We start from the raw sequence: 25,936 nt of genomic DNA on the forward strand, positions 1-25,936 counted from the left end.
AACCCTCACCTGTGAACTCAAACCCTCACCTGTGAACTCTCAAACCCACACTTGTGAACTCAAACCCTCACCTGTGAACTCACAAACCCTTATCTGTGAACCCACAAACCCTCACCTGTGAACTCTCAAACCCTCACGTGTGAACTCTCAAACCCTCACCTGTGAACTCACAAACCCTCACCTGTGAACTCACCTGTGAACTCACAAATCCTCACCTGTGAACTCACCTGTGAACTCACAAACCCTCACCTCTGAATTCACCTATGAACTCACAAACCCTCACCTGTGAACCCACAAACCCTCACCTGTGAACTCACAAATCCTCACCTGTGAACCCACAAACCCTCACCTGTGAACCCACAAAGCCTCACCTGTGAACTCACAAACCCTCACCTGTGAAGTCTCAAACCCTCACCTGTGAACCCACAAACCCTGACCTGTGATCTCACAAACCCTCACCTGTGAAATCACAAACCCTCACCTGTGAACTCACAAACCCTCACCTGTGAACTCACAAACCCTCACCTGTGAACTCAAACCCTGACCTGTGAACTCACCTGTGAACTCACAAACCCTCACCTGTGAACTCACAAACCCTCACCTGTGAACTCACAAACCCTCACCTGTGAACTCTCAAACCCTCACCTGTGAACTCAAACCCTCACCTGTGAACTCACAAACCCTCACCTGTGAATTCTCAAACCCTCACATGTGAACTCAAACCCTCACCTGTGAACTTACAAACCCTCACCTGTGAACTCTCAAACCCTCACCTGTGAACTCAAACCCTCACCTGTAAATTCTCAAATCCTCACCTATGAACTCACAAGCCCTCACCTGTGAATTTACCTGTGAACTCACAAACCCTCACCTGTGAACTCTCAAACCCTCACCTGTGAACTCAAACCCTCACCTGTGAACTCACAACCCCTCACCTGTGAACTCTCAAATCCTCACATGTGAACTCAAACCCTCACCTGTGAACTTACAAACCCTCACCTGTGAACTCTCAAACCCTCACCTGTGAACTGACAAACCCTCACCTGTGAACTCAAACCCTCACCTGTGAACTCACAACCCCTCACCTGTGAACTCTCAAATCCTCACATGTGAACTCAAACCCTCACCTGTGAACTTACAAACCCTCACCTGTGAACTCTCAAACTCTCACCTGTGAACTCACAAACCCTCACCTGTGAACTCACAAACCCTCACCTGTGAACTCACAAACCCTCACCTGTGAACTCTCAAACCCTCACCTGTGAACTCAAACCCTCACCTGTGAACTCACAAGCCCTCACCTGTGAATTCACCTGTGAACTCTCAAACCCTCACCTGTGAACTCTCAAACCCTCACATGTGAACTCAAACCCTCACCTGTGAACTTACAAACCCTCACCTGTGAACTCTCAAACCCTCACCTGTGAACTCAAACCCTCACCTGTGAACTCACCATCCCTCACCTTTGAAATCACATACCCTCACCTGTGAACTCAAACCCTCACCTGTGAACTCAAACCCTCACCTGTTAACTCACAAACCCTCACCTGTGAACTCAAACCCTCACCTGTGAACTCTCAAACCCACACTTGTGAACTCAAACCCTCACCTGTGAACTCACAAACCCTTATCTGTGAACCCACAAACCCTCACCTGTGAACTCTCAAACCCTCACGTGTGAACTCTCAAACCCTCACCTGTGAACTCACAAACCCTCACCTGTGAACTCACCTGTGAACTCACAAATCCTCACCTGTGAACTCACCTGTGAACTCACAAACCCTCACCTCTGAATTCACCTATGAACTCACAAACCCTCACCTGTGAACCCACAAACCCTCACCTGTGAACTCACAAATCCTCACCTGTGAACCCACAAACCCTCACCTGTGAACCCACAAAGCCTCACCTGTGAACTCACAAACCCTCACCTGTGAAGTCTCAAACCCTCACCTGTGAACCCACAAACCCTGACCTGTGATCTCACAAACCCTCACCTGTGAAATCACAAACCCTCACCTGTGAACTCACAAACCCTCACCTGTGAACTCACAAACCCTCACCTGTGAACTCAAACCCTGACCTGTGAACTCACCTGTGAACTCTCAAACCTTCACCTGTGAACTCAAACCCTCACCTGTGAACTCACAAATCCTCACCTGTGAACTCACAAACCCTCACCTGTGAACTCACAACCCCTCACCTGTGAACTCTCAAATCCTCACCTATGAACTCAAACCCTCACCTGTGAACTCACAAACCCTCACCTGTGAACTAAAACCCTCACCTGTTAACTCACAAACCCTCACCTGTGAACTCAAACCCTCACCTGTTAACTCACAAACCCTCACCTGTGAACTCAAACCCTCACCTGTAAAACCACAAACCCTCACCTGTGAACTCACCTGTGAACTCACAAACCCTTATCTGTGAACCCACAAACCCTCACCTGTGAACTCTCAAACCCTCACCTGTGAACTCACAAACCCTCACCTGTGAACTCTCAAACCCTCACCTGTGAACTCACAAACCCTCACCTGTGAACTCACAAACCCTCAGCTGTGAACTCACAAACCCTCACCTGTGAACTCACAAACCCTCACCTGTGAACTCTCAAACCCTCACCTGTGAACTCAAACCCTCACCTGTGAACTCACAAGCCCTCACCTGTGAATTCACCTTTGAACTCACAAACCCTCACCTGTGAACTCACAAACCCTCACCTGTGAACTCTCAAACCCTCACCTGTGAACTCACAAGCCCTCACCTGTGAATTCACCTGTGAACTCACAAACCGTCACCTGTGAACTCACAAACCATCACCTCTGAACCCACAAACCCTCACCTGTGAACCCACAAACCCTCACCTGTGAACCCACAAACCCTCACCTGTGAAATCACAAACCTTCACCTGTGAACTCACCTGTGAACTCACAAACCCTCACCTGTGAACTCTCAAAACCTCACGTGTGAACTCTCAAACCCTCACCTGTGAACTCACAAACCCTCACCTGTGAACTCACAAACCCTCACCTGTGAACTCTCAAACCCTCACGTGTGAACTCTCAAACTCTCACCTGTGAACTCACAAACCCTCACCTGTGAACTCACAAACCCTCACCTGTGAACTCACAAACCCTCACCTGTGAACTCTCAAACCCTCACCTGTGAACTCAAACCCTCACCTGTGAACTCACAAGCCCTCACCTGTGAATTCACCTGTGAACTCTCAAACCCTCACCTGTGAACTCTCAAACCCTCACATGTGAACTCAAACCCTCACCTGTGAACTTACAAACCCTCACCTGTGAACTCTCAAACCCTCACCTGTGAACTCAAACCCTCACCTGTGAACTCACCATCCCTCACCTTTGAAATCACATACCCTCACCTGTGAACTCAAACCCTCACCTGTGAACTCAAACCCTCACCTGTGAACTCTCAAACCCACACTTGTGAACTCAAACCCTCACCTGTGAACTCACAAACCCTTATCTGTGAACCCACAAACCCTCACCTGTGAACTCTCAAACCCTCACGTGTGAACTCTCAAACCCTCACCTGTGAACTCACAAACCCTCACCTGTGAACTCACCTGTGAACTCACAAATCCTCACCTGTGAACTCACCTGTGAACTCACAAACCCTCACCTCTGAATTCACCTATGAACTCACAAACCCTCACCTGTGAACCCACAAACCCTCACCTGTGAACTCACAAATCCTCACCTGTGAACCCACAAACCCTCACCTGTGAACCCACAAAGCCTCACCTGTGAACTCACAAACCCTCACCTGTGAAGTCTCAAACCCTCACCTGTGAACCCACAAACCCTGACCTGTGATCTCACAAACCCTCACCTGTGAAATCACAAACCCTCACCTGTGAACTCACAAACCCTCACCTGTGAACTCACAAACCCTCACCTGTGAACTCAAACCCTGACCTGTGAACTCACCTGTGAACTCACAAACCCTCACCTGTGAACTCACAAACCCTCACCTGTGAACTCACAAACCCTCACCTGTGAACTCTCAAACCCTCACCTGTGAACTCAAACCCTCACCTGTGAACTCACAAACCCTCACCTGTGAATTCTCAAACCCTCACATGTGAACTCAAACCCTCACCTGTGAACTTACAAACCCTCACCTGTGAACTCTCAAACCCTCACCTGTGAACTCAAACCCTCACCTGTAAATTCTCAAATCCTCACCTATGAACTCAAACCCTCACCTGTGAACTCACAAACCCTCACCTGTGAACTCACAAACCCTCACCTGTGAACTCACAAACCCTCACCTGTGAACTCACAAGCCCTCACCTGTGAATTCACCTGTGAACTCACAAACCCTCACCTGTGAACTCACAAACCCTCACCTGTGAACTCTCAAACCCTCACCTGTGAACTCAAACCCTCACCTGTGAACTCACAAGCCCTCACCTGTGAATTCACCTGTGAACTCACAAACCATCACCTCTGAACCCAAAAACCCTGACCTGTGAACCCACAAACCCTCACCTGTGAACTCAAACCCTCACCTGTAAAACCACAAACCCTCAACTGTGAACTCACCTGTGAACTCTCAAACCCTCACGTGTGAACTCTAAAACCCTCACCTGTGAACTCACAAACCCTCACCTGAGAACTCACAAACCCTCACCTGTGAACTCTCAAACCCTCACGTGTGAACTCTCAAACCCTCACCTGTGAACTCACAAACCCTCACCTGTGAACTCACAAACCCTCAGCTGTGAACTCACAAACCCTCACCTGTGAACTCACAAACCCTCACCTGTGAACTCAAACCCTCAACTGTGAACTCACAAGCCCTCACCTGTGAATTCACCTTTGAACTCACAAACCCTCACCTGTGAACTCTCAAACCCTCACCTGTGAACTCTCAAATCCTCACCTATGAACTCAAACCCTCACCTGTGAACTCACAAACCCTCACCTGTGAACTCACAAACCCTCACCTGTGATCTCACAAACCCTCACCTGTGAACTCTCAAACCCTCACCTGTGAACTCAAACCCTCACCTGTGAACTCACAAGCCCTCACCTGTGAATTCACCTGTGAACTCACAAACCCTCACCTGTGAACTCTCAAACCCTCACCTGTGAACTGAAACCCTCACCTGTGAACTCACAAGCCCTCACCTGTGAATTCACCTGTGAACTCACAAACCCTCACCTGTGAACTCACAAACCATCACCTCTGAACCCACAAACCCTCACCTGTGAACCCACAAACCCTCACCTGTGAAATCACAAACCCTCACCTGTGAACTCAAATCCTCACCTGTAAAACCACAAACCCTCACCTGTGAACTCACCTGTGAACTCACAAACCCTTATCTGTGAACCCACAAACCCTCACCTGTGAACTCTCAAACCCTCACGTGTGAACTCTAAAACCCTCACCTGTGAACTCACAAACCCTCACCTGTGAACTCACAAACCCTCACCTGTGAACTCTCAAACCCTCACGTGTGAACTCTCAAACCCTCACCTGTGAACTCACAAACCCTCTCCTGTGAACTCACAAACCCTCAGCTGTGAACTCACAAACCCTCACCTGTGAACTCTCAAACCCTCACCTGTGAACTCTCAAACCCTCACCTGTGAACTCAAACCCTCACCTGTGAACTCACAAGCCCTCACCTGTGAATTCACCTGTGAACTCTCAAACCCTCACCTGTGAACTCAAACCCTCACCTGTGATCTCACAAACCCTCAGCTGTGAACTCTCAAACCCTCACATGTGAACTCAAACCCTCACCTGTGAACTTACAAACCCTCACCTGTGAACTTACAAACCCTCACCTGTGAACTCTCAAACCCTCACCTGTGAACTCAAACCCTCACCTGTGAACTCACCATCCCTCACCTTTGAAATCACATACCCTCACCTGTGAACTCAAACCCTCACCTGTGAACTCAAACCCTCACCTGTTAACTCACAAACCCTCACCTGTGAACTCAAACCCTCACCTGTGAACTCACAAACCCTTATCTGTGAACCCACAAACCCTCACCTGTGAACTCTCAAACCCTCACATGTGAACTCTCAAACCCTCACCTGTGAACTCACAAACCCTCACCTGTGAACTCACCTGTGAACTCACAAACCCTCACCTGTGAACTCACCTGTGAACTTACAAACCCTCACCTCTGAATTCACCTATGAACTCACAAACCCTCACCTGTGAACTCTCAAACCCTCAGCTGTGAACTCAAACCCTCACATGTGAACTCTCAAACCCTCACCTGTGAACTCAAACCCTCACCTGTGAACCCTCAAACCCTCACCTGTGAACTCACAAATCCTCACCTGTGAACCCACAAACCCTCACCTGTGAACCCACAAAGCCTCACCTGTGAACTCACAAACCCTCACCTGTGAACTCTCAAACCCTCACCTGTGAACCCACAAACCCTGACCTGTGATCTCACAAACCCTCACCTGTGAACTCACAAACCCTCACCTGTGAACTCACAAACCCTCACCTGTGAACTCAAACCCTCACCTGTGAACTCACCTGTGAACTCAAAAACCCTCACCTGTGAACTCACAAACCCTCACCTGTGAACTCACAAACCCTCACCTGTGAACTGTCAAACCCTCACCTGTGAACTCAAACCCTCACCTTTGAACTCACAAGCCCTCACCTGTGATTTCACCTGTGAACCCACAAACCCTCATCTGTGAACTCACCTATGAACTCACAAACCATCACCTCTGAACCCACAAACCCTCACCTTTGAACCCACAAACCCTTACCTGTGAAATCACAAACCCTCACCTGTGAACTCAAACCCTCACCTGTAAAACCACAAACCCTCACCTGTGAACTCACCTGTGAACTGACAAACCCTCACCTATGAACCCACAAACCCTCACCTGTGAACCCACAAAGCCTCACCTGTGAACTCACAAACCCTCACCTGTGAACTCAAACCCTCACCTGTGAACTCAAACCCTCACCTGTGAACTTACAAACCCTCACCTGTGAACTCTCAAACCTTCACCTGTGAACTCAAACCCTCACCTGTGAACTCACAAATCCTCACCTGTGAACTCACAAACCCTCACCTGTGAACTCACAACCCCTCACCTGTGAACTCTCAAATCCTCACCTATGAACTCAAACCCTCACCTGTGAACTCACAAACCCTCACTTGTGAACTCAAACCCTCACCTGTGAACTCACAAATCCTCACCTGTGAACTCACAAACCCTCACCTGTGAACTCACAACCCCTCACCTGTGAACTCTCAAATCCTCACCTATGAACTCAAACCCTCACCTGTGAACTCACAAACCCTCACCTGTGAACTCAAACCCTCACCTGTAAAACCACAAACCCTCACCTGTGAACTCACCTGTGAACTCACAAACCCTTATCTGTGAACCCACAAACCCTCACCTGTGAACTCTCAAACCCTCACGTGTGAACTCTAAAACCCTCACCTGTGAACTCACAAACCCTCACCTGTGAACTCTCAAACCCTCACGTGTGAACTCTTAAACCCTCACCTGTGAACTCACAAACCCTCACCTGTGAACTCACAAACCCTCACCTGTGAACTCACAAACCCTCACCTGTGAACTCTCAAACCCTCACCTGTGAACTCAAACCCTCACCTGTGAACTCACAAGCCCTCACCTGTGAATTCACCTGTGAACTCACAAACCCTCACCTGTGAACTCTCAAACCCTCACCTGTGAACTCAAACCCTCACCTGTGAACTCACAAACCCTCACCTGTGAATTCTCAAACCCTCACATGTGAACTCAAACCCTCACCTGTGAACTTACAAACCCTCACCTGTGAACTCTCAAACCCTCACCTGTGAACTCAAACCCTCACCTGTGACCTCTCAAATCCTCACCTATGAACTCAAACCCTCACCTGTGAACTCACAAACCCTCACCTGTGAACTCACAAACCCTCACCTGTGATCTCACAAACCCTCACCTGTGAACTCAAACCCTCACCTGTGAACTCACAAGCCCTCACCTGTGAATTCACCTGTGAACTCACAAACCCTCACCTGTGAACTCACAAACCCTCACCTGTGAACTCTCAAACCCTCACCTGTGAACTCAAACCCTCACCTGTGAACTCACCTGTGAACTGACAAACCCTCACCTGTGAACCCACAAACCCTCACCTGTGAACTCTCAAACCCTCACGTGTGAACTCTAAAACCCTCACCTGTGAACTCACTAACCCTCACCTGTGAACTCACAAACCCTCACCTGTGAACTCACAAACCATCACCTGTGAACTCTCAAACCCTCACCTGTGAACTCAAATCCTCACCTGTGAACTCACAAGCCCTCACCTGTGAATTCACCTGTGAACTCACAAACCCTCACCTGTGAACTCTCAAACCCTCACCTGTGAACTCAAACCCTCACCTGTGAACTCACAACCCCTCACCTGTGAACTCTCAAATCCTCACATGTGAACTCAAACCCTCACCTGTGAACTTACAAACCCTCACCTGTGAACTCTCAAACCCTCACCTGTGAACTCACAAACCCTCACCTGTGAACTCAAACCCTCACCTGTGAACTCAAACCCTCACCTGTGAACTCTCAAACCTTCACCTGTGAACTCAAACCCTCACCTGTGAACTCACAAATCCTCACCTGTGAACTCACAAACCCTCACCTGTGAACTCTCAAATCCTCACCTATGAACTCAAACCCTCACCTGTGAACTCACAAACCCTCACCTGTGAACTCAAACCCTCACCTGTTAACTCACAAACCCTCACCTGTGAACTCAAACCCTCACCTGTAAAACCACAAACCCTCACCTGTGAACTCACCTGTGAACTCACAAACCCTTATCTGTGAACCCACAAACCCTCACCTGTGAACTCTCAAACCCTCACCTGTGAACTCACAAACCCTCACCTGTGAACTCACAAACCCTCACCTGTGAACTCACAAACCCTCACCTGTGAACTCTCAAACCCTCACCTGTGAACTCAAACCCTCACCTGTGAACTCACAAGCCCTCACCTGTGAATTCACCTGTGAACTCACAAACCCTCACCTGTGAACTCTCAAACCCTCACCTGTGAACTCAAACCCTCACCTGTGAACTCACAAACCCTCACCTGTGAATTCTCAAACCCTCACATGTGAACTCAAACCCTCACCTGTGAACTTACAAACCCTCACCTGTGAACTCTCAAACCCTCACCTGTGAACTCAAACCCTCACCTGTGAACTATCAAATCCTCACCTATGAACTCAAACCCTCACCTGTGAACTCACAAACCCTCACCTGTGAACTCACAAACCCTTACCTGTGATCTCACAAACCCTCACCTGTGAACTCTCAAACCCTCACCTGTGAACTCAAACCCTCACCTGTGAACTCACAAGCCCTCACCTGTGAATTCACCTGTGAACTCACAAACCCTCACCTGTGAACTCACAAACCCTCACCTGTGAACTCTCAAACCCTCACCTGTGAACTCAAACCCTCACCTGTGAACTCACAAGCCCTCACCTGTGAATTCACCTGTGAACTCACAAACCCTCACCTGTGAACTCACAAACCATCACTTCTGAACCCAAAAACCCTGACCTGTGAACCCACAAACCCTCACCTGTGAAATCACAAACCCTCACCTGTGAACTCAAACCCTCACCTGTAAAACCACAAACCCTCACCTGTGAACTCACCTGTGAACTCACAAACCCTTATCTGTGAACCCACAAACCCTCACCTGTGAACTCTCAAACCCTCACGTGTGAACCCAAACCCTCACCTGTGAACTCACAAACCCTCACCTGTGAACTCACAAACCCTCACCTGTGAACTCTCAAACCCTCACGTGTGAACTCTCAAACCCTCACTTGTGAACTCACAAACCCTCACCTGTGAATTCACCTGTGAACTCACAAACCCTCACCTGTGAACTCACAAACCCTCACCTGTGAACTCACAAGCCCTCACCTGTGAATTCACCTGTGAACTCACAAACCCTCACCTGTGAACTCACAAACCATCACCTCTGAACCCACAAACCCTAACCTGTGTACCCACAAACCCTCACCTGTGAACCCACAAACCGTCACCTGTGAAATCACAAACCCTCACCTGTGAACTCACCTGTGAACTCACAAACCCTTATCTGTGAAACCACAAACCCTCACCTGTGAACTCACAAACCCTCACCTGTGAACTCTCAAACCCTCACGTGTGAACTCTCAAACCCTCACATGTGAACTCACAAACCCTCACCTGTGAACTCACAAACCCTCACCTGTGAACTCTCAAACCCTCACGTTTGAATTCTCAAACCCTCACCTGTGAACTCACAAACCCTCACCTGTGAACTCTCAAACCCTCACCTGTGAACTCACAAGCCCTCACCTGTGAATTCACCTGTGAACTCTCAAACCCTCACCTGTGAACTCAAACCCTCACCTGTGAACTCACAAACCCTCAATTTGAACTCTCAAACCCTCACATGTGAACTCAAACCCTCACCTGTGAACTTACAAACCCTCACCTGTGAACTCTCAAACCCTCACCTGTGAACTCAAACCCTCACCTGTGAACTCACAAATCCTCACCTGTGAACTCACAAACCCTCACCTGTGAACTCACAACCCCTCACCTGTGAACTCTCAAATCCTCACCTATGAACTCAAACCCTCACCTGTGAACTCACAAACCCTCACCTGTGAACTCAAACCCTCACCTGTGAACTCTCAAACCCTCACGTGTGAACTCTCAAACCCTCACCTGTGAACTCACAAACCCTCACCTGTGAACTCACCTGTGAACTCACAAACCCTCACCTGTGAACTCACCTGTGAACTCACAAACCCTCACCTCTGAATTCACCTATGAACTCACAAACCCTCACATGTGAACTCTCAAACCCTCACCTGTGAACCCACAAACCCTCACCTGTGAACCCACAAACCCTCACCTGTGAACTCACAAATCCTCACCTGTGAACCCACAAACCCTCACCTGTGAACCCACAAAGCCTCACCTGTGAACTCACAAACCCTCACTTGTGAACTCTCAAACCCTCACCTGTGAACCCACAAACCCTGACCTTTGATCTCACAAACCCTCACCTGTGAACTCACAAACCCTCACCTGTGAACTCACAAACCCTCACCTGTGAACTCACAAACCCTCACCTGTGAACTCAAACCCTCACCTGTGATCTCACCTGTGAACTCACAAACCCTCACCTGTGAACTGTCAAACCCTCACCTGTGAACTCAAACCCTCACCTGTGAACTCACAAGCCCTCACCTGTGAATTCACCTGTGAACCCACAAACCCTCATCTGTGAACTCACCTATGAACTCACAAACCATCACCTCTGAACCCACAAACCCTCACCTGTGAACCCACAAACCCTTACCTGTGAAATCACAAACCCTCACCTGTGAACTCAAACCCTCACCTGTAAAACCACAAACCCTCACCTGTGAACTCACCTGTGAACTGACAAACCCTCACCTATGAACCCACAAACCCTCACCTGTGAACTCACAAAGCCTCACCTGTGAACTCACAAACCCTCACCTGTGAACTCTCAAACCCTCACCTCTGAACTCAAACCCTCACCTGTGAACTCTCAAACCCTCACCTGTGAACTCAACCCCTCACCTGTGAACTTACAAACCCTCACCTGTGAACTCTCAAACCCTCACCTGTGAACTCAAACCCTCACCTGTGAACTCACAAATCCTCACCTGTGAACTCACAAACCCTCACCTGTGAACTCACAACCCCTCACCTGTGAACTCTCAAATCCTCACCTATGAACTCAAACCCTCATCTGTGAACTCACAAACCCTCACCTGTGAACTCAAACCCTCACCTGTTAACTCACAAACCCTCACCTGTGAACTCAAACCCTCACCTGTGAACTCTCAAACCCACACTTGTGAACTCAAACCCTCACCTGTGAACTCACAAACCCTTATCTGTGAACCCACAAACCCTCACCTGTGAACTCTCAAACCCTCACGTGTGAACTCTCAAACCCTCACCTGTGAACTCACAAACCCTCACCTGTGAACTCACCTGTGAACTCACAAACCCTCACCTGTGAACTCTCAAACCCTCACCTGTGTACTCAAACCCTCACTTGTGAAATCACAAACCCTCACCTCTGAATTCACCTATGAACTCACATTCCCTCACCTGTGAACTCTCAAACCCTCACCTGTGAACTCAAACCCTCACCTGTGAACCCACAAACCCTCACCTGTGAACTCACAAATCCTCACCTGTGAACCCACAAACCCTCACCTGTGAACCCACAAACCCTGACCTGTGATCTCACAAACCCTCACCTGTGAACTCACAAACCCTCACCTTTGAACTCAAACCCTCACCTGTGAACTCACAAACCCTCACCTGTGAACTCTCAAACCCTCACCTGTGAACTCAAACCCTCACCTGTGAACTCACAAACCCTCACCTGTGAACTCTCAAACCCTCACCTGTGAACTCAAACCCTCACCTGTGAACTCACAAACCCTCACCTGTGAACTCTCAAACCCTCACCTGTCAACTCAAACCCTCACCTGTGAACTTACAAACCCTCACCTGTGAACTCTCAAACCCTCACCTGTGAACTCACAAACCCTCACCTTGAACTCTCAAACCCTCACCTGTGAACTCAAACCCTCACCTGTGAACTCACAAACCCTCACCTGTGAACTCTCAAACCCTCACCTGTGAACTCAAACCCTCACCTGTGAACTCACAAACCCTCACCTGTGAACTCTCAAACCCTCACCTGTCAACTCAAACCCTCACCTGTGAACTCAAACCCTCACCTGTGAACTCTCAAACCCTCACCTGTGAACTCACAAACCCTCACCTTGAACTCTCAAACCCTCACCTGTGAACTCACAAACCCTCACCTGTGAACCCACAAACCCTCACCTGTGAACTCACAAACCCTCACCTGTGAACTCAAACCCTCACCTGTGAACCCACAAACCCTCACCTGTGAACTCACCTGTGAACTCACAAACCATCACCTTTGAACCCACAAACCCTCACCTGTGAACCCACAAACCCTCACCTGTGAATTCAAACCCTCACCTGTGAACCCAAAAACCCTCACCTCTGAACTCACCTGTGAACTCACAAACCCTCACCTGTGAACCCACAAACCCTCACCTGTGAAATCACAAACCCTCACCTGTGAACTCAAACCCTCACTTGGGAACTCAGAAACCCTCACCTGTGAACTCAAACCCTCACATGTGAACTCAAACCCTCACTTGGGAACTAACAAACCCTCACCTGTGAACTCAAACCCTCACCTGTGAACTCTCAAATCCTCACCTATGAACTCAAACCCTCACCTGTGAAATCACAAATCCTCACCTGTGAACTCACAAACCCTCACCTGTGAATTCACCTGTGAACTCACAAACCCTCACCCGTGAACTCTCAAACCCTCACCTGTGAACTCAAACCCTCACCTGTGAACTCACAAACCCTCACCTGTGAACTCTCAAACCCTCACCTGTGAACTCAATCCCTCACCTGTGAACTCAAAAACCCTCACCTGTGAACTCTCAAACCCTCACCTGTGAACTTTAACCCTCACCTGTGAACTCTCAAACCCTCACCTGTGAACTCACAAACCCTCACCTGTGAACTCAAACCCTCACCTGTGAACTCTCAAACCCTCACCTGTGAACTCACAAACCCTCACCGTTAAACTCAAACCCTCACCTGTGAATTGGGCTGCACGATTATGGAAAAAATCATAATCACGATTATTCGGATCATAATTGAAATCCCGATTATTAATCACGATTATGGAACAACGATAATCAACTGAATTTTATTGCACTTCTTTCCAAAAAAAAAACAATTTTCAGTGCAGAATGTAATTTAAAATCCATCCATCCATCCATCATCTTCCGCTTGTCCGGGGGTCGGGTCGCGGGGGCAGCAGCTTGAGCAGAGAAACCCAGACGTCCCTGTCCCCGGCCACTTCATCCAGTTCTTTTGGGGGGACCCCGAGGCGTCCCCAGGCCAGCCGAGAAACATAGTCTCTCCAACGTGTCCTGGGTCTTCCCCGGGGCCTCATCCCAGTGGGACGGGCCCGGAACACCTCACCAGGGAGGTGTCCAGGACGCATCCTAACCAGATGCCCCAGGAGGCATCCTAACCAGATGCCCCAGGAGGCATCCTAACCAGATGCCCCAGGACGCATCCTAACCACATGCCCCAGGAGGCATCCTAACCAGATGCCCCAGGAGGCATCCTAACCAGATGCCCGAGCCACCTCATCTGACTCCTCTGGATGGAGCAGCGGTTCTACTCTGAGCCCCTCCCGGATGACCGAGCTTCTCACCCTATCTCTAAGGGAGAGCCCAGACACCCTGCGGAGGAAACTCATTTCGGCCGCTTGTATTCGCGATCTCGTTCTTTCGGTCACTACCCACAGCTCGTGACCATAGGTGAGGGTAGGAACATAGATTGACCGGTAAATCGAGAGCTTGGCCTTCTGGCTCAGCTCCTTCTTCAACACGACGGGCCGGTGCAGAGCCCGCATCACTGCAGACGCCGCACCGATCCGCCTGTCAATCTCCTGCTCCATTCGTCCCTCACTCGTGAACAAAACCCCGAGATACTTAAACTCCTCCACTTGGGGAAGGATCTCATTCCCGACCCGGAGAGGGCATTCCAACCGTTTCCGCCCGAGGACCATGGTCTCGGATTTGGAGGTGCTGATTCTCATCCCAGCCGCTTCACACTCGGCTGCGAACTGCTCCAGTGAGAGTTGAAGGTCACGGCCCGACAACGCCAACAGAACCGCAAAAAGCAGAGACCCGATTCTGGAGCCTTGGGGGTCGCCAAAACGGACCCCCTCAACGCCCTGGCTGCGCCTAGAAATTCTGTCCATAAAAATTATGAACAGAATCTGTGACAAAGGGCAGTCCTGACGGAGTCCAACCCTCACAGGAAACATGTCCGACTTACTGCCGGCAATGCGGACCAAACTCTGACACCGGTCATACAGAGACCGAACAGCCCATATCAAGGAGTCCGGCACTCCATACTACCGGAGCAACCCCACAAGAGTCCCCGAGGGACACGGTCGAACGCCTTCTCCAAGTCCACAAAACACATGTAGACCGGTTGGGCGAACTCCCATGCACCCTTCAGGATCCTGCCAAGGGTATAGAGCTGGTCCACTGTTCCAAGGCCAGGACGAATTTAAAATCACGAAATGAAATCTAGCTAAGAATGTACTATATAAGGAATAAACAAAATAAAACTGAAATGCAATTATTATTGCACAGTCTTTGCACAACACCTGCTTTTGTTGGATATCGCTAGCCCTGAATCCGAAGTAGCTCCACACAGCCGAAATTGAGCCCCTTCGAGGGACGAGCTCGTCCTTCTCACCAGAGAGACCGGCTGGGGGCTTAACTTCTGCCGCAGCTTCAGCTTGGCTCTCGGTCATTTCAATCATCCTCACCACCAGTTTTGTCTTCCCTTATATCACTACCACTCTGCTCTCACCACTTGAACTTGACACCACTGCTGGCTGCACTAGTGAGGAGCTGCGCGCTTAACTTGCTTGTGGATCAGTTGGGCGGCGTTACGAATAGGTCCATGTTCGCCCCCTGGTTGTTGGCGGACTACTGGTTAAATGCTTGCATGCTAATGTGTAATACAACTGAACCCGTATTAAGAAAAAAAATGTAAAAAAATCACGATTTTCATTTTTCATAATCGTTGCGGCCAAAATCGCGATTTGAATTCGATTAATTGTGCAGCCCTACCTGTGAACTCACAAACCCTCACCTGTGAACTCTCAAACCCTAAACTGTGAACTCACAAACCCTCACCTGTGAACTCTCCTGATAACTGAAGGCTCTGCCTCCCAAACTGGCAGCTGGTTCCACAGAGAGGGGCCTGATAACTGAAGGCTCTGCTTCCCAAACTGGCAGCTGGTTCCACAAAGAGGGACCTGATAACTGAAGGCTCTGCCTCCCAAACTGGCAGCTGGTTCCACAGAGAGGGATCTGATAACTGAAGGCTCTGCCTCCCAAACTGGCAGCTGGTTCCACAGAGAGGGGCCTGATAACTGAAGGCTCTGCCTCCCAAACTGGCAGCTGGTTCCACAGAGAGGGGCCTGATAACTGAAGGCTCTGCCTCCCAAACTGGCAGCTGGTTCCACAGAGAGGGGCCTGATAACTGAAGGCTCTACCTCCCAAACTGGCAGCTGGTTCCACAGAGAGGGGCCTGATAACTGAAGGCTCTGTCTCCCAAACTGTTAGCTGGTTCCACAGAGAGGGGCCTGATAACTGAAGGCTCTGCCTCCCAAACTGGCAGCTGGTTCCACAAAGAGGGACCTGATAACTGAAGGCTCTGCCTCCCAAACTGGCAGCTGGTTCCAAAGAGAGGGGCCTGATAACTGAAGGCTCTGCCTCCCAAACTGGCAGCTTGTTCCACAGAGAAGGACCTGATAACTGAAGGCTCTGCCTCCCAAACTGGCAGCTGGTTCCACAGAGAGGGGCCTGATAACTGAAGGCTCTGCCTCCCAAACTGGCAGCTGGTTCCACAGAGAGGGGCATGATAACTGAAGACTCTGCCTCCCAAACTGGCAGCTGGTTCCACAGAGAGGGGCTTATAACTGAAGGCTCTGCCTCCCAAACTGGCAGCTGGTTCCACAGAGAGGGGCCTGATAACTGAAGGCTCTGCCTCCCAAACTGGCAGCTGGTTCCGCAGAGAGGACCCTGATAACTGAAGGCTCTGCCTCCCAAACTGGCAGCTGGTTCCACAGAGATGGGCCTGATAACTGAAGGCTCTGCCTCCCAAACTGGCATCTGGTTCCACAGAGAGGGGCCTGATAACTGAAGGCTCTGCCTCCCAAACTTGCAGCTGGTTCCACAGAGATGGGCCTGATAACTGAAGGCTCTACCTCCCAAACTGGCAGCTGGTTCCACAGAGAGGGGCCTGATAACTGAAGGCTCTGCCTCCCAAACTGGCAGCTGGTTCCTCAGAGAGGGGCCTGATAACTGAAGGCTCTGTCTCCCAAACTGGCAGCTGGTTCCACATAAAGGGACCTGATAACTGAAGGCTCTGCCTCCCAAACTGGCAGCTGGTTCCACAGAGAGGGGCCCGGAATGAAAGCTCTGCCTCCCAAACTGGCAGCTGGTTCCACAGAGAGGGGCCTGATAACTGAAGGCTCTGCTTCCCAAACTGGCAGCTGGTTCCACAAAGAGGGACCTGATAACTGAAGGCTCTGCCTCCCAAACTGGCAGCTGGTTCCACAGAGAGGGATCTGATAACTGAAGGCTCTGCCTCCCAAACTGGCAGCTGGTTCCACAGAGAGGGGCCTGATAACTGAAGGCTCTGCCTCCCAAACTGGCAGCTGGTTCCACAGAGAGGGACCTGATAACTGAAGGCTCTGCCTCCCAAACTGGCAGCTGGTTCCACAGAGAAGGACCTGATAACTGAAGGCTCTGTCTCCCAAACTGGCAGCTGGTTCCACAGAGAGGGGCCTGATAACTGAAGGCTCTACCTCCCAAACTGGCAGCTGGTTCCACAGAGAGGGGCCTGATAACTGAAGGCTCTGTCTCCCAAACTGTTAGCTGGTTCCACAGAGAGGGGCCTGATAACTGAAGGCTCTGCCTCCCAAACTGGCAGCTGGTTCCACAAAGAGGGACCTGATAACTGAAGGCTCTGCCTCCCAAACTGGCAGCTGGTTCCAAAGAGAGGGGCCTGATAACTGAAGGCTCTGCCTCCCAAACTGGCAGCTTGTTCCACAGAGAAGGACCTGATAACTGAAGGCTCTGCCTCCCAAACTGGCAGCTGGTTCCACAGAGAGGGGCCTGATAACTGAAGGCTCTGCCTCCCAAACTGGCAGCTGGTTCCACAGAGAGGGGCCTGATAACTGAAGACTCTGCCTCCCAAACTGGCAGCTGGTTCCACAGAAAGGGGCCTGATAACTGAAGGCTCTGCCCCCCAAACTGGCAGCTGGTTCCACAGAGAGGGGCTTATAACTGAAGGCTCTGCCTCCCAAACTGGCAGCTGGTTCCACAGAGAGGGGCCTGATAACTGAAGGCTCTGCCTCCCAAACTGGCAGCTGGTTCCGCAGAGAGGACCCTGATAACTGAAGGCTCTGCCTCCCAAACTGGCAGCTGGTTCCACAGAGATGGGCCTGATAACTGAAGGCTCTGCCTCCCAAACTGGCATCTGGTTCCACAGAGAGGGGCCTGATAACTGAAGGCTCTGCCTCCCAAACTGGCAACTGGTTCCACGGAGAAGACCCTGATAACTGAAGGCTCTGCCTCCAAAACTGGCAGCTGGTTCCACAGAGAGGACCTTGATAACTGAAGGCTCTGCCTCCCAAACTTGCAGCTGGTTCCACAGAGATGGGCCTGATAACTGAAGGCTCTACCTCCCAAACTGGCAGCTGGTTCCACATAGAGGGACCTGATAACTGAAGGCTCTGCCTTCCAAACTGGCAGCTGGTTCCACAGAGAGGGATCTGATAACTGAAGGCTCTGCCTCCCAAACTGGCAGCTGGTTCCACAGAGAGGGGCCTGATAACTGAAGGCTCTGCCTCCCAAACTGGCAGCTGGTTCCACAGAGAGGGGCCTGATAACTGAAGGCTCTGCCTCCCAAACTGGCAGCTGGTTCCACAGAGAGGACCCTGACAACTCAAGGCTCTGCCTCCCAAACTGGCAGCTGGTTCCACAGAGAGGGGCCTGATATCTGAAAGCTCTGCCTCCCAAACTGGCAGCTGGTTCCACAGAGAGGGGCCTGATAACTGAAGGCTCTGTCTCCCAAACTGGCAGCTGGTTCCTCAGAGGGGCCCGGAATGAAAGCTCTGCCTCCCAAACTGGCAGCTGGTTCCACAGAGATGGGCTTTATAACTGAAGGCTCTGCCTCCCAAACTGGCAGCTGGTTCCACAGAGAAGGGCCTGATAACTGAAGGCTCTGCCTCCCAAACTGGCAGCTGGTTCCTCAGAGAGGGGCCTGATAACTGAAGGCTCTACTTCCCAAACTGGCAGCTGGTTCCACATAGAGGGACTGATAACTGAAGGCTCTGCCTCCCAAACTGGCAGCTGGTTCCACAGAGAGGGATCTGATAACTGAAGGCTCTGCCTCCCAAACTGGCAGCTGGTTCCACAGAGATGGGCTTGATAACTGAAGGCTCTGCCTCCCAAACTGGCAGCTGGTTCCACAGAGAGGGGCCTGATAATTGAAGGCTCTGCCTCCCAAACTGGCAGCTGGTTCCACAGAAAGGGGCCTGATAACTGAAGGCTCTGTCTCACAAACTGGCAGCTGGTTCCACAGAGAGGGTTCTGATAACTGAAGGCTCTGCCTCCCAAACTGGCAGCTGGTTCCACAGAGAAGGACCTGATAACTGAAGGCTCTGCCTCCCAAACTGGCAGCTGGTTCCACAGAGAGGGGCCTGATAACTGAAGGCTCTGCCTCCCAAACTGGCAGCTGGTTCCACAGAGAGGACCCTGACAACTCAAGGCTCTGCCTCCCAAACTGGCAGCTGGTTCCACAGAGAGGGGCCTGATATCTGAAAGCTCTGCCTCCCAAACTGGCAGCTGGTTCCACAGAGAGGGGCCTGATAACTGAAGGCTCTGCCTCCCAAACTGGCAGCTGGTTCCTCAGAGGGGCCCGGAATGAAAGCTCTGCCTCCCAAACTGGCAGCTGGTTCCACAGAGAGTGGCTTTATAACTGAAGGCTCTGCCTCCCAAACTGGCAGCTTGTTCCACAGAGAAGGGCCTGATAACTGAAGGCTCTGCCTCCCAAACTGGCAGCTGGTTCCTCAGAGAGGGGCCTGATAACTGAAGGCTCTACTTCCCAAACTGGCAGCTGGTTCCACATAGAGGGACTGATAACTGAAGGCTCTGCCTCCCAAACTGGCAGCTGGTTCCACAGAGAGGGATCTGATAACTGAAGGCTCTGCCTCCCAAACTGGCAGCTGGTTCCACAGAGATGGGCTTGATAACTGAAGGCTCTGCCTCCCAAACTGGCAGCTGGTTCCACAGAGAGGGGCCTGATAATTGAAGGCTCTGCCTCCCAAACTGGCAGCTGGTTCCACAGAAAGGGGCCTGATAACTGAAGGCTCTGTCTCACAAACTGGCAGCTGGTTCCACAGAGAGGGTTCTGATAACTGAAGGCTCTGCCTCCCAAACTGGCAGCTGGTTCCACAGAGAGGGGCCTGATAACTGAAGGCTCTGCCTCCCATTCTACTTTTACAGGGTACCTTTTTCAAGTCTTAAAAACTTGAAAAAGTCTCAAATTTGATAACCGTAAATTAAGGCCTTGAAAAGGTCTTAAATTTTGTTTACAAGTCTTAAATTTAATTATCAAAGGTCTTAATTTTTCCCTTTCTTATCTGCATGATACAGCTCAACAACATAACTGTATACTTAGTAAAACACTAACAAAAAAAGAAAACATGGAATGTTGCGTTGTAAAATTTATTTTTTTTCTCTCCGACTATCGATCTCCGACATGAGGTAATGCCACCTCATTAATGCCAATGCACTGTTTCAACTACGCGGTGGGAAAATCCTGATTTCCAAGTTTACGAGAAGTTCTCGTAAATTTGGAAATCTAAGAACGCCACATTACGCTAGAGCGTGCACAGTTACGCCGCTGACCCACCGATGCCGTCGCTCGCGCAGCAGCTTTGGAATGGGCAAGTGCAGATTTAATCCACTGTGGCTCAATGAATCAAAATATGACTGGGTTCAGGCTGTACCGGGAAATGAGTGTGAGGCTCAGTGCCGTCTGTGCCGAAAAAAATTCAAGCACAGCACAATGGGTCATTTAGCCTTGGAGTCGGACATGAAGAGTGCTTAACATTTAGCATGCTTAGCAGCTACAGAGAAGCAGACACTCATATCCCAGTTCTGCGCCGCAAACCCGACACCAACCTCAACAGTCACCTCGGCTGCCAGCAGCACCGAGCCCACACAGCCAGGTAACATGCGAACTTTTTGTGGCTCGACGCCACAAAAAGGCAGAGGTGACGTGGATACTAAAGACGATATCTGATGAAGAAATGGTTCTTTTGTTTAATGCCTTCACAGACAGGTGCATGCACACACTTTTGTGTTGTTTTTATGGTTTTGATTGTTAATACAGTGTTGACACTGTTCCAGCTCCATTGTAATACAGTACATGCACACATAGATGTTCACTCACTCACACACACGTGGTGTGGGATGTATGTGTCTAATATGTTAAGAGATTGTTCTTTTGCAGCAGAGTTTTATAGGGCTGTATTCTCCATTTGTAATGAATTTGCAAACAGGTGTACACACGCACACACTTTATTCTTTATTAAAAGAAGTAATTGTTATTTGTCCCTGTGTTATGTTATTCTGACAGATTTCTTTTGCATTATTTCATAAATGTATGCCAGAATAAGTGCGAGGTTGGTCTTAAATTTCATTGGACGTGGTCTTGAAAAGGTCTTAAAAAGTCTTAAATTTGAGTGGAAAAATCCTGGGGGGACACTGTTTTAGAAACTCTGGGAACCTCAAGTAAACCTCCAGTCTGAGAGCAAAGTGCTCTGTTGGGAAAATATCTTACAATGAGATCTTTAAGACATGATGGAGCTCGGTCATTAAAGCTTTATACGTGGGTATCATCAGCACATCATTGGAAATATATCCTATACTATTTGATAATATGACACAATGGAAGGATGTATAAAGGTGACAGTCTGAGGTACAGAGCCAACAAACTGTTGATTAAAGGGGAAATACTCCTGAAGAGTCGGGTTGGGGCTTGAGATGAAGTTAAGATTATAAACGGGTCATGGTGGAAAATATTCAGCCAAAGCACTTTACAGAATGAACATCTGAACTAAGCTCCTCCTCTCTTCTTCTTCCTGTGTTCAGGTGACACGTTCACAGCAGAGGATGGCGCAGAGGAGCCGGAATGGGTGGCGTCGGAGCGTCAGCAGTTTTCAGAGTTCAGGAACAAAAACAATGACGGGAAAATGGACAAAGAGGAAACTATGGACTGGATTCTTCCCGCTGATTACGGCCGCTCCGCTTTCAGCCGGTGACCTGTTTGTGATTAACACCCGAGCCTTCTGTCTGCGTTCAGGATGGACAACTGACCAGGAAGGAAATCGTGGACAGGTACGAGCTGTTTGTTGGAAGTCAGGGGACGGACTTCGGGGCGGCTCTGCTACAACACGATGAGTTCTAGACACGTTCCTGATGTTAGATGGAAAACACGGAGATCTGATTTCTAACCCCAGAGAGGAGGAAAGCCTTTAGAGATCAGCTTCTGCTCATCCTGCAGCTTCCATCCGGCTGTTATTTCTGTGGTTTGATGCTCAGATTCACTCGACCCAATGTGTTTTATTCTGCTGTTCAGTGGGACTTTTCTATTCTGTGAAGTTTTCTCCTTTTTCCTCATGTTTATGAAGCCATGAAGTTGTTTAAAGGGTTCAGAGCTCTGATTTGAAGGGAAAATAAAACCGTTTTTCATGAATTTACACAAATACAGATGATCCATGTTTTCCACCTTTAACAATAAAGCTGTTTGATATTAATGCTGATTGTTTCATTGTTGTTCTGAAAGATGACAGAGCAAGCACACAAAATATTCAACATGTTTTTATTAGATTTTTGTTGCCTTTTATCTAAACAAATGCATTCTACAGTAAAATAAATGTCAGCCACTGAAGCTGAAGCCTCATATAAACTGTATTTACATGCTTTTCAGGAATCATTCGAGTTGACAGCAGATCCTCTGAACTCAGACCTTTAAAAGTCCTTTTGGGAAGTCAAGTGTTCTCAGAGTTTGGTTTTCTCTGGTTCAAACATTAGGAAGCTGTAGACACCTCAGTCTTTGAAGACACTTCAGACGCTTCCTCCATTTTCTTTCCAAACACCATTTCCATGATGCAGGCATTAAACTGGAGACGAAAGAAGTCACAGAGTTAACATTGAGTTTTACCTTCAGAGGATGAAGATGAAGACTAGATATCACGATGTATCACCCTAACTCAGATGTTTGGAAGTTGGTGTGCTCACCTGTTTGTTCATGAAGACGTAGATCAGAGGGTTGTAGACACAGGAGCTCTTGGAGAAGAAGGCTGGGATAGTGACCAGTCTGTAGTCCTTGTTTTCATCGGTGGAGAGGGCGAAATAAAGCGCCGCCAATGCATACGGGCCATAACAGGTGATGAAGGACCCCACCATCACAATGATCATCCGGGACACCTCCTTCTCGGCCTTCTGGGTGGAGGCTGACTCCGCCTGCTGGGCTGCGACCTGCAGTAGGCAGAGTGAGCGTTACACCTTTATCAGAACCCTCAGCAGACCCAGTCCTACAGAAAAACCGCTGATGGTTCAGACGGTCACTAACTGCGGATCAGAGGCTGAAACGCTTCTTTGTTTGGGGTTATTCTCCCGGACACCAGCGGGTTCTGGTGTGGCTGCGTCCCAAAGGTTTTGGACGAGGTTCTGACTCACCGCTCTCAGGGCGCCCAGGAGCTGGGAGTAGGAGAAGATGATGATTGTCAGAGGTAAGCAGAAGCATGTTATCATAAGGAACCACATGTAGCTCTCACAGTTCCGGTCCAAGCACTTTGTGTACCAATCGGGTCCACAGGAGCAGCCCAGACCTTCAGGGATGTACCTGGAGACAAAGACGGCGGCCATGACACGTCACGTGATGTGAGCGGAACAGATCTGGCGCTGTAATTCAGGGGAGTGACCTACCTGCTCCAGCCAAAGAAAGGTGGTGTGGCACAGCCTATCCCCAGGACCCAGGTTATGCCCACAGCGACCAGAGCGTGAGAAGGGCCGAACTTAAAGGCGCCGAAGGGTTTACAGATGACCAGGTACCTCTCAAAGGAGAGGGCGGCCAGGGACCAGGACGTCACCAGACCTGCAGGGAGGAAGCAGACTCAGATCACCGGCCGCCACACCTGAGATTTGCCCTCCTGAGATTAGAGAGTGAGTTTCTGTACCTGCTATCGAGCCCATCATGGACTCCAGGGCGCACATGGTGAGACCCAAGAAGAAATACCCCTTCATGGAGGCCAGGAACACCTGCCCCACAGAGAAGATGACGAAGATGAACCCCGCGAAGGAGATGTTGACAAGGATGTAGTTGAGAGGAGACCTGAGCTTCTTGTATTTGGCGGTGGCCACCAGAACCACAAGGTTTAGAGGCGTACCAGCGAAGAAGACAAAACCCATGAAGATGGTCTGCAGGTGGAAAGCCCACATGGGGGCCAGGTAATACTGCGGCCCCTCGAAGGGGCTCACATTGGAGACGTTCTCGTACAGGTGGAAATATTTCCCCATGGTGAAGCTGAGCTGTGCCACAGCAGATGCCTTCAGCCTCTTTATATACGCTCATAAACCACTTACAGAGATGAGCTGCACAGCTTTCTCTAAACTTTAGGGATTAGGAACATTTGTCTTCCTGCGCCGTAATCTGCTTACGGAGAGGATGCTCCACCACCAGACCCATATTACAGAATTCTGAAGCTCCACCACCAACAGACCCGTATTACAGAGTTCTGATGCTCCACCACCAACAGACCCATATTACAGAGTTCTGAAGCTCCACCACCAACAGACCCGTAGTACAGAGTTCTGATGCTCCACCACCAACAGACCCGTATTACAGAGTTCTGATGCGCCACCACCAACAGACCCCTATTACAGAGTTCTGATGCTCCACCACCAACAGACCCCTATTACAGAGTTCTGATGCTCCACCACCAACAGACCCGTATTACAGAGTTCTGATGCTCCACCACCAATAGACCCGTATTACAGAATTCTGATGCTCCACCACCAACCGACCCGTATTACAAAATTCTGATGCTCCACCACCAACCGACACGTATTACAGAGTTCTGATGCTCCACCACCAACAGACCCGTATTACAGAGTTCTGATGCTCCACCACCAACAGAACCGTATTACAGAGTTCTGATGCTCCACCAACAACAGACCTGTATTACAGAGTTCTGATGCTCCACCACCAACCGACCCGTATTACAGAATTCTGATGCTCCACCACCAACCGACCCGTATTACAGAGTTCTGATGCTCCACCACCAACAGACCCGTATTACAAACTTCCGATGCTCCACCACCAACAGACCCGCTCCACCACCAATAGACCCGTATTACAGAGTTCTGATGCTCCACTACCAAAAGACCCGTATTACAAACTTCCGATGCTCCACCACCAACAGACCCGCTCCACCACCAATAGACCCGTATTACAGAGTTCTGATGCTCCACCATCAACAGACCTGTATTACAGAGTTCTGATGCTCCACTACCAACAGACCCGTATTATAGAATTCTGTTGATCCACCACCAACAGACCCGTATTACAGACTTCCGATGCTCCACCACCAATAGACCCGCATTACAGAGTTCTGATGCTCCACCACCAACAGAACCGTATTACAGAGTTCTGATGCTCCACCAACAACAGACCTGTATTACAGAGTTCTGATGCTCCACCACCAACCGACCCGTATTACAGAATTCTGATGCTCCACCACCAACCGACCCGTATTACAGAGTTCTGATGCTCCACCACCAACAGACCCGTATTACAGAGTTCTGATGCTCCACCACCAACAGACCCGTATTACAGACTTCCGATGCTCCACCACCAAAAGACCCGTATTACAAACTTCCGATGCTCCACCACCAACAGACCCGCTCCACCACCAATAGACCCGTATTACAGAGTTCTGATGCTCCACCATCAACAGACCTGTATTACAGAGTTCTGATGCTCCACTACCAACAGACCCGTATTATAGAATTCTGTTGATCCACCACCAACAGACCCGTATTACAGACTTCCGATGCTCCACCACCAATAGACCCGTATTACAGAGTT

The 25,936-nt window shown here is 49.8% G+C and overlaps 1 protein-coding gene across 1 annotated transcript; it reads right to left on the reverse strand.

Moving 5' to 3' along the window:
* Positions 1-22,874: 22,874 nt before the first annotated feature.
* Positions 22,875-24,366, reverse strand: LOC142385678 (putative violet-sensitive opsin). Its single transcript, XM_075472403.1, has 5 exons — positions 24,027-24,366; positions 23,776-23,944; positions 23,527-23,692; positions 23,086-23,325; positions 22,875-22,967 (listed from the first exon to the last, which is right to left on the reverse strand). The coding sequence occupies exons 1-5, from the start codon at positions 24,364-24,366 to the stop codon at positions 22,875-22,877; spliced, it is 1,008 nt and encodes a 335-aa protein (XP_075328518.1).
* Between the last annotated feature and the right edge of the window lie 1,570 nt (positions 24,367-25,936).

This window comes from Odontesthes bonariensis, chromosome 8 (assembly GCF_027942865.1).
Source record: "Odontesthes bonariensis isolate fOdoBon6 chromosome 8, fOdoBon6.hap1, whole genome shotgun sequence".
NCBI classification, from domain to species: domain Eukaryota; kingdom Metazoa; phylum Chordata; class Actinopteri; order Atheriniformes; family Atherinopsidae; genus Odontesthes; species Odontesthes bonariensis.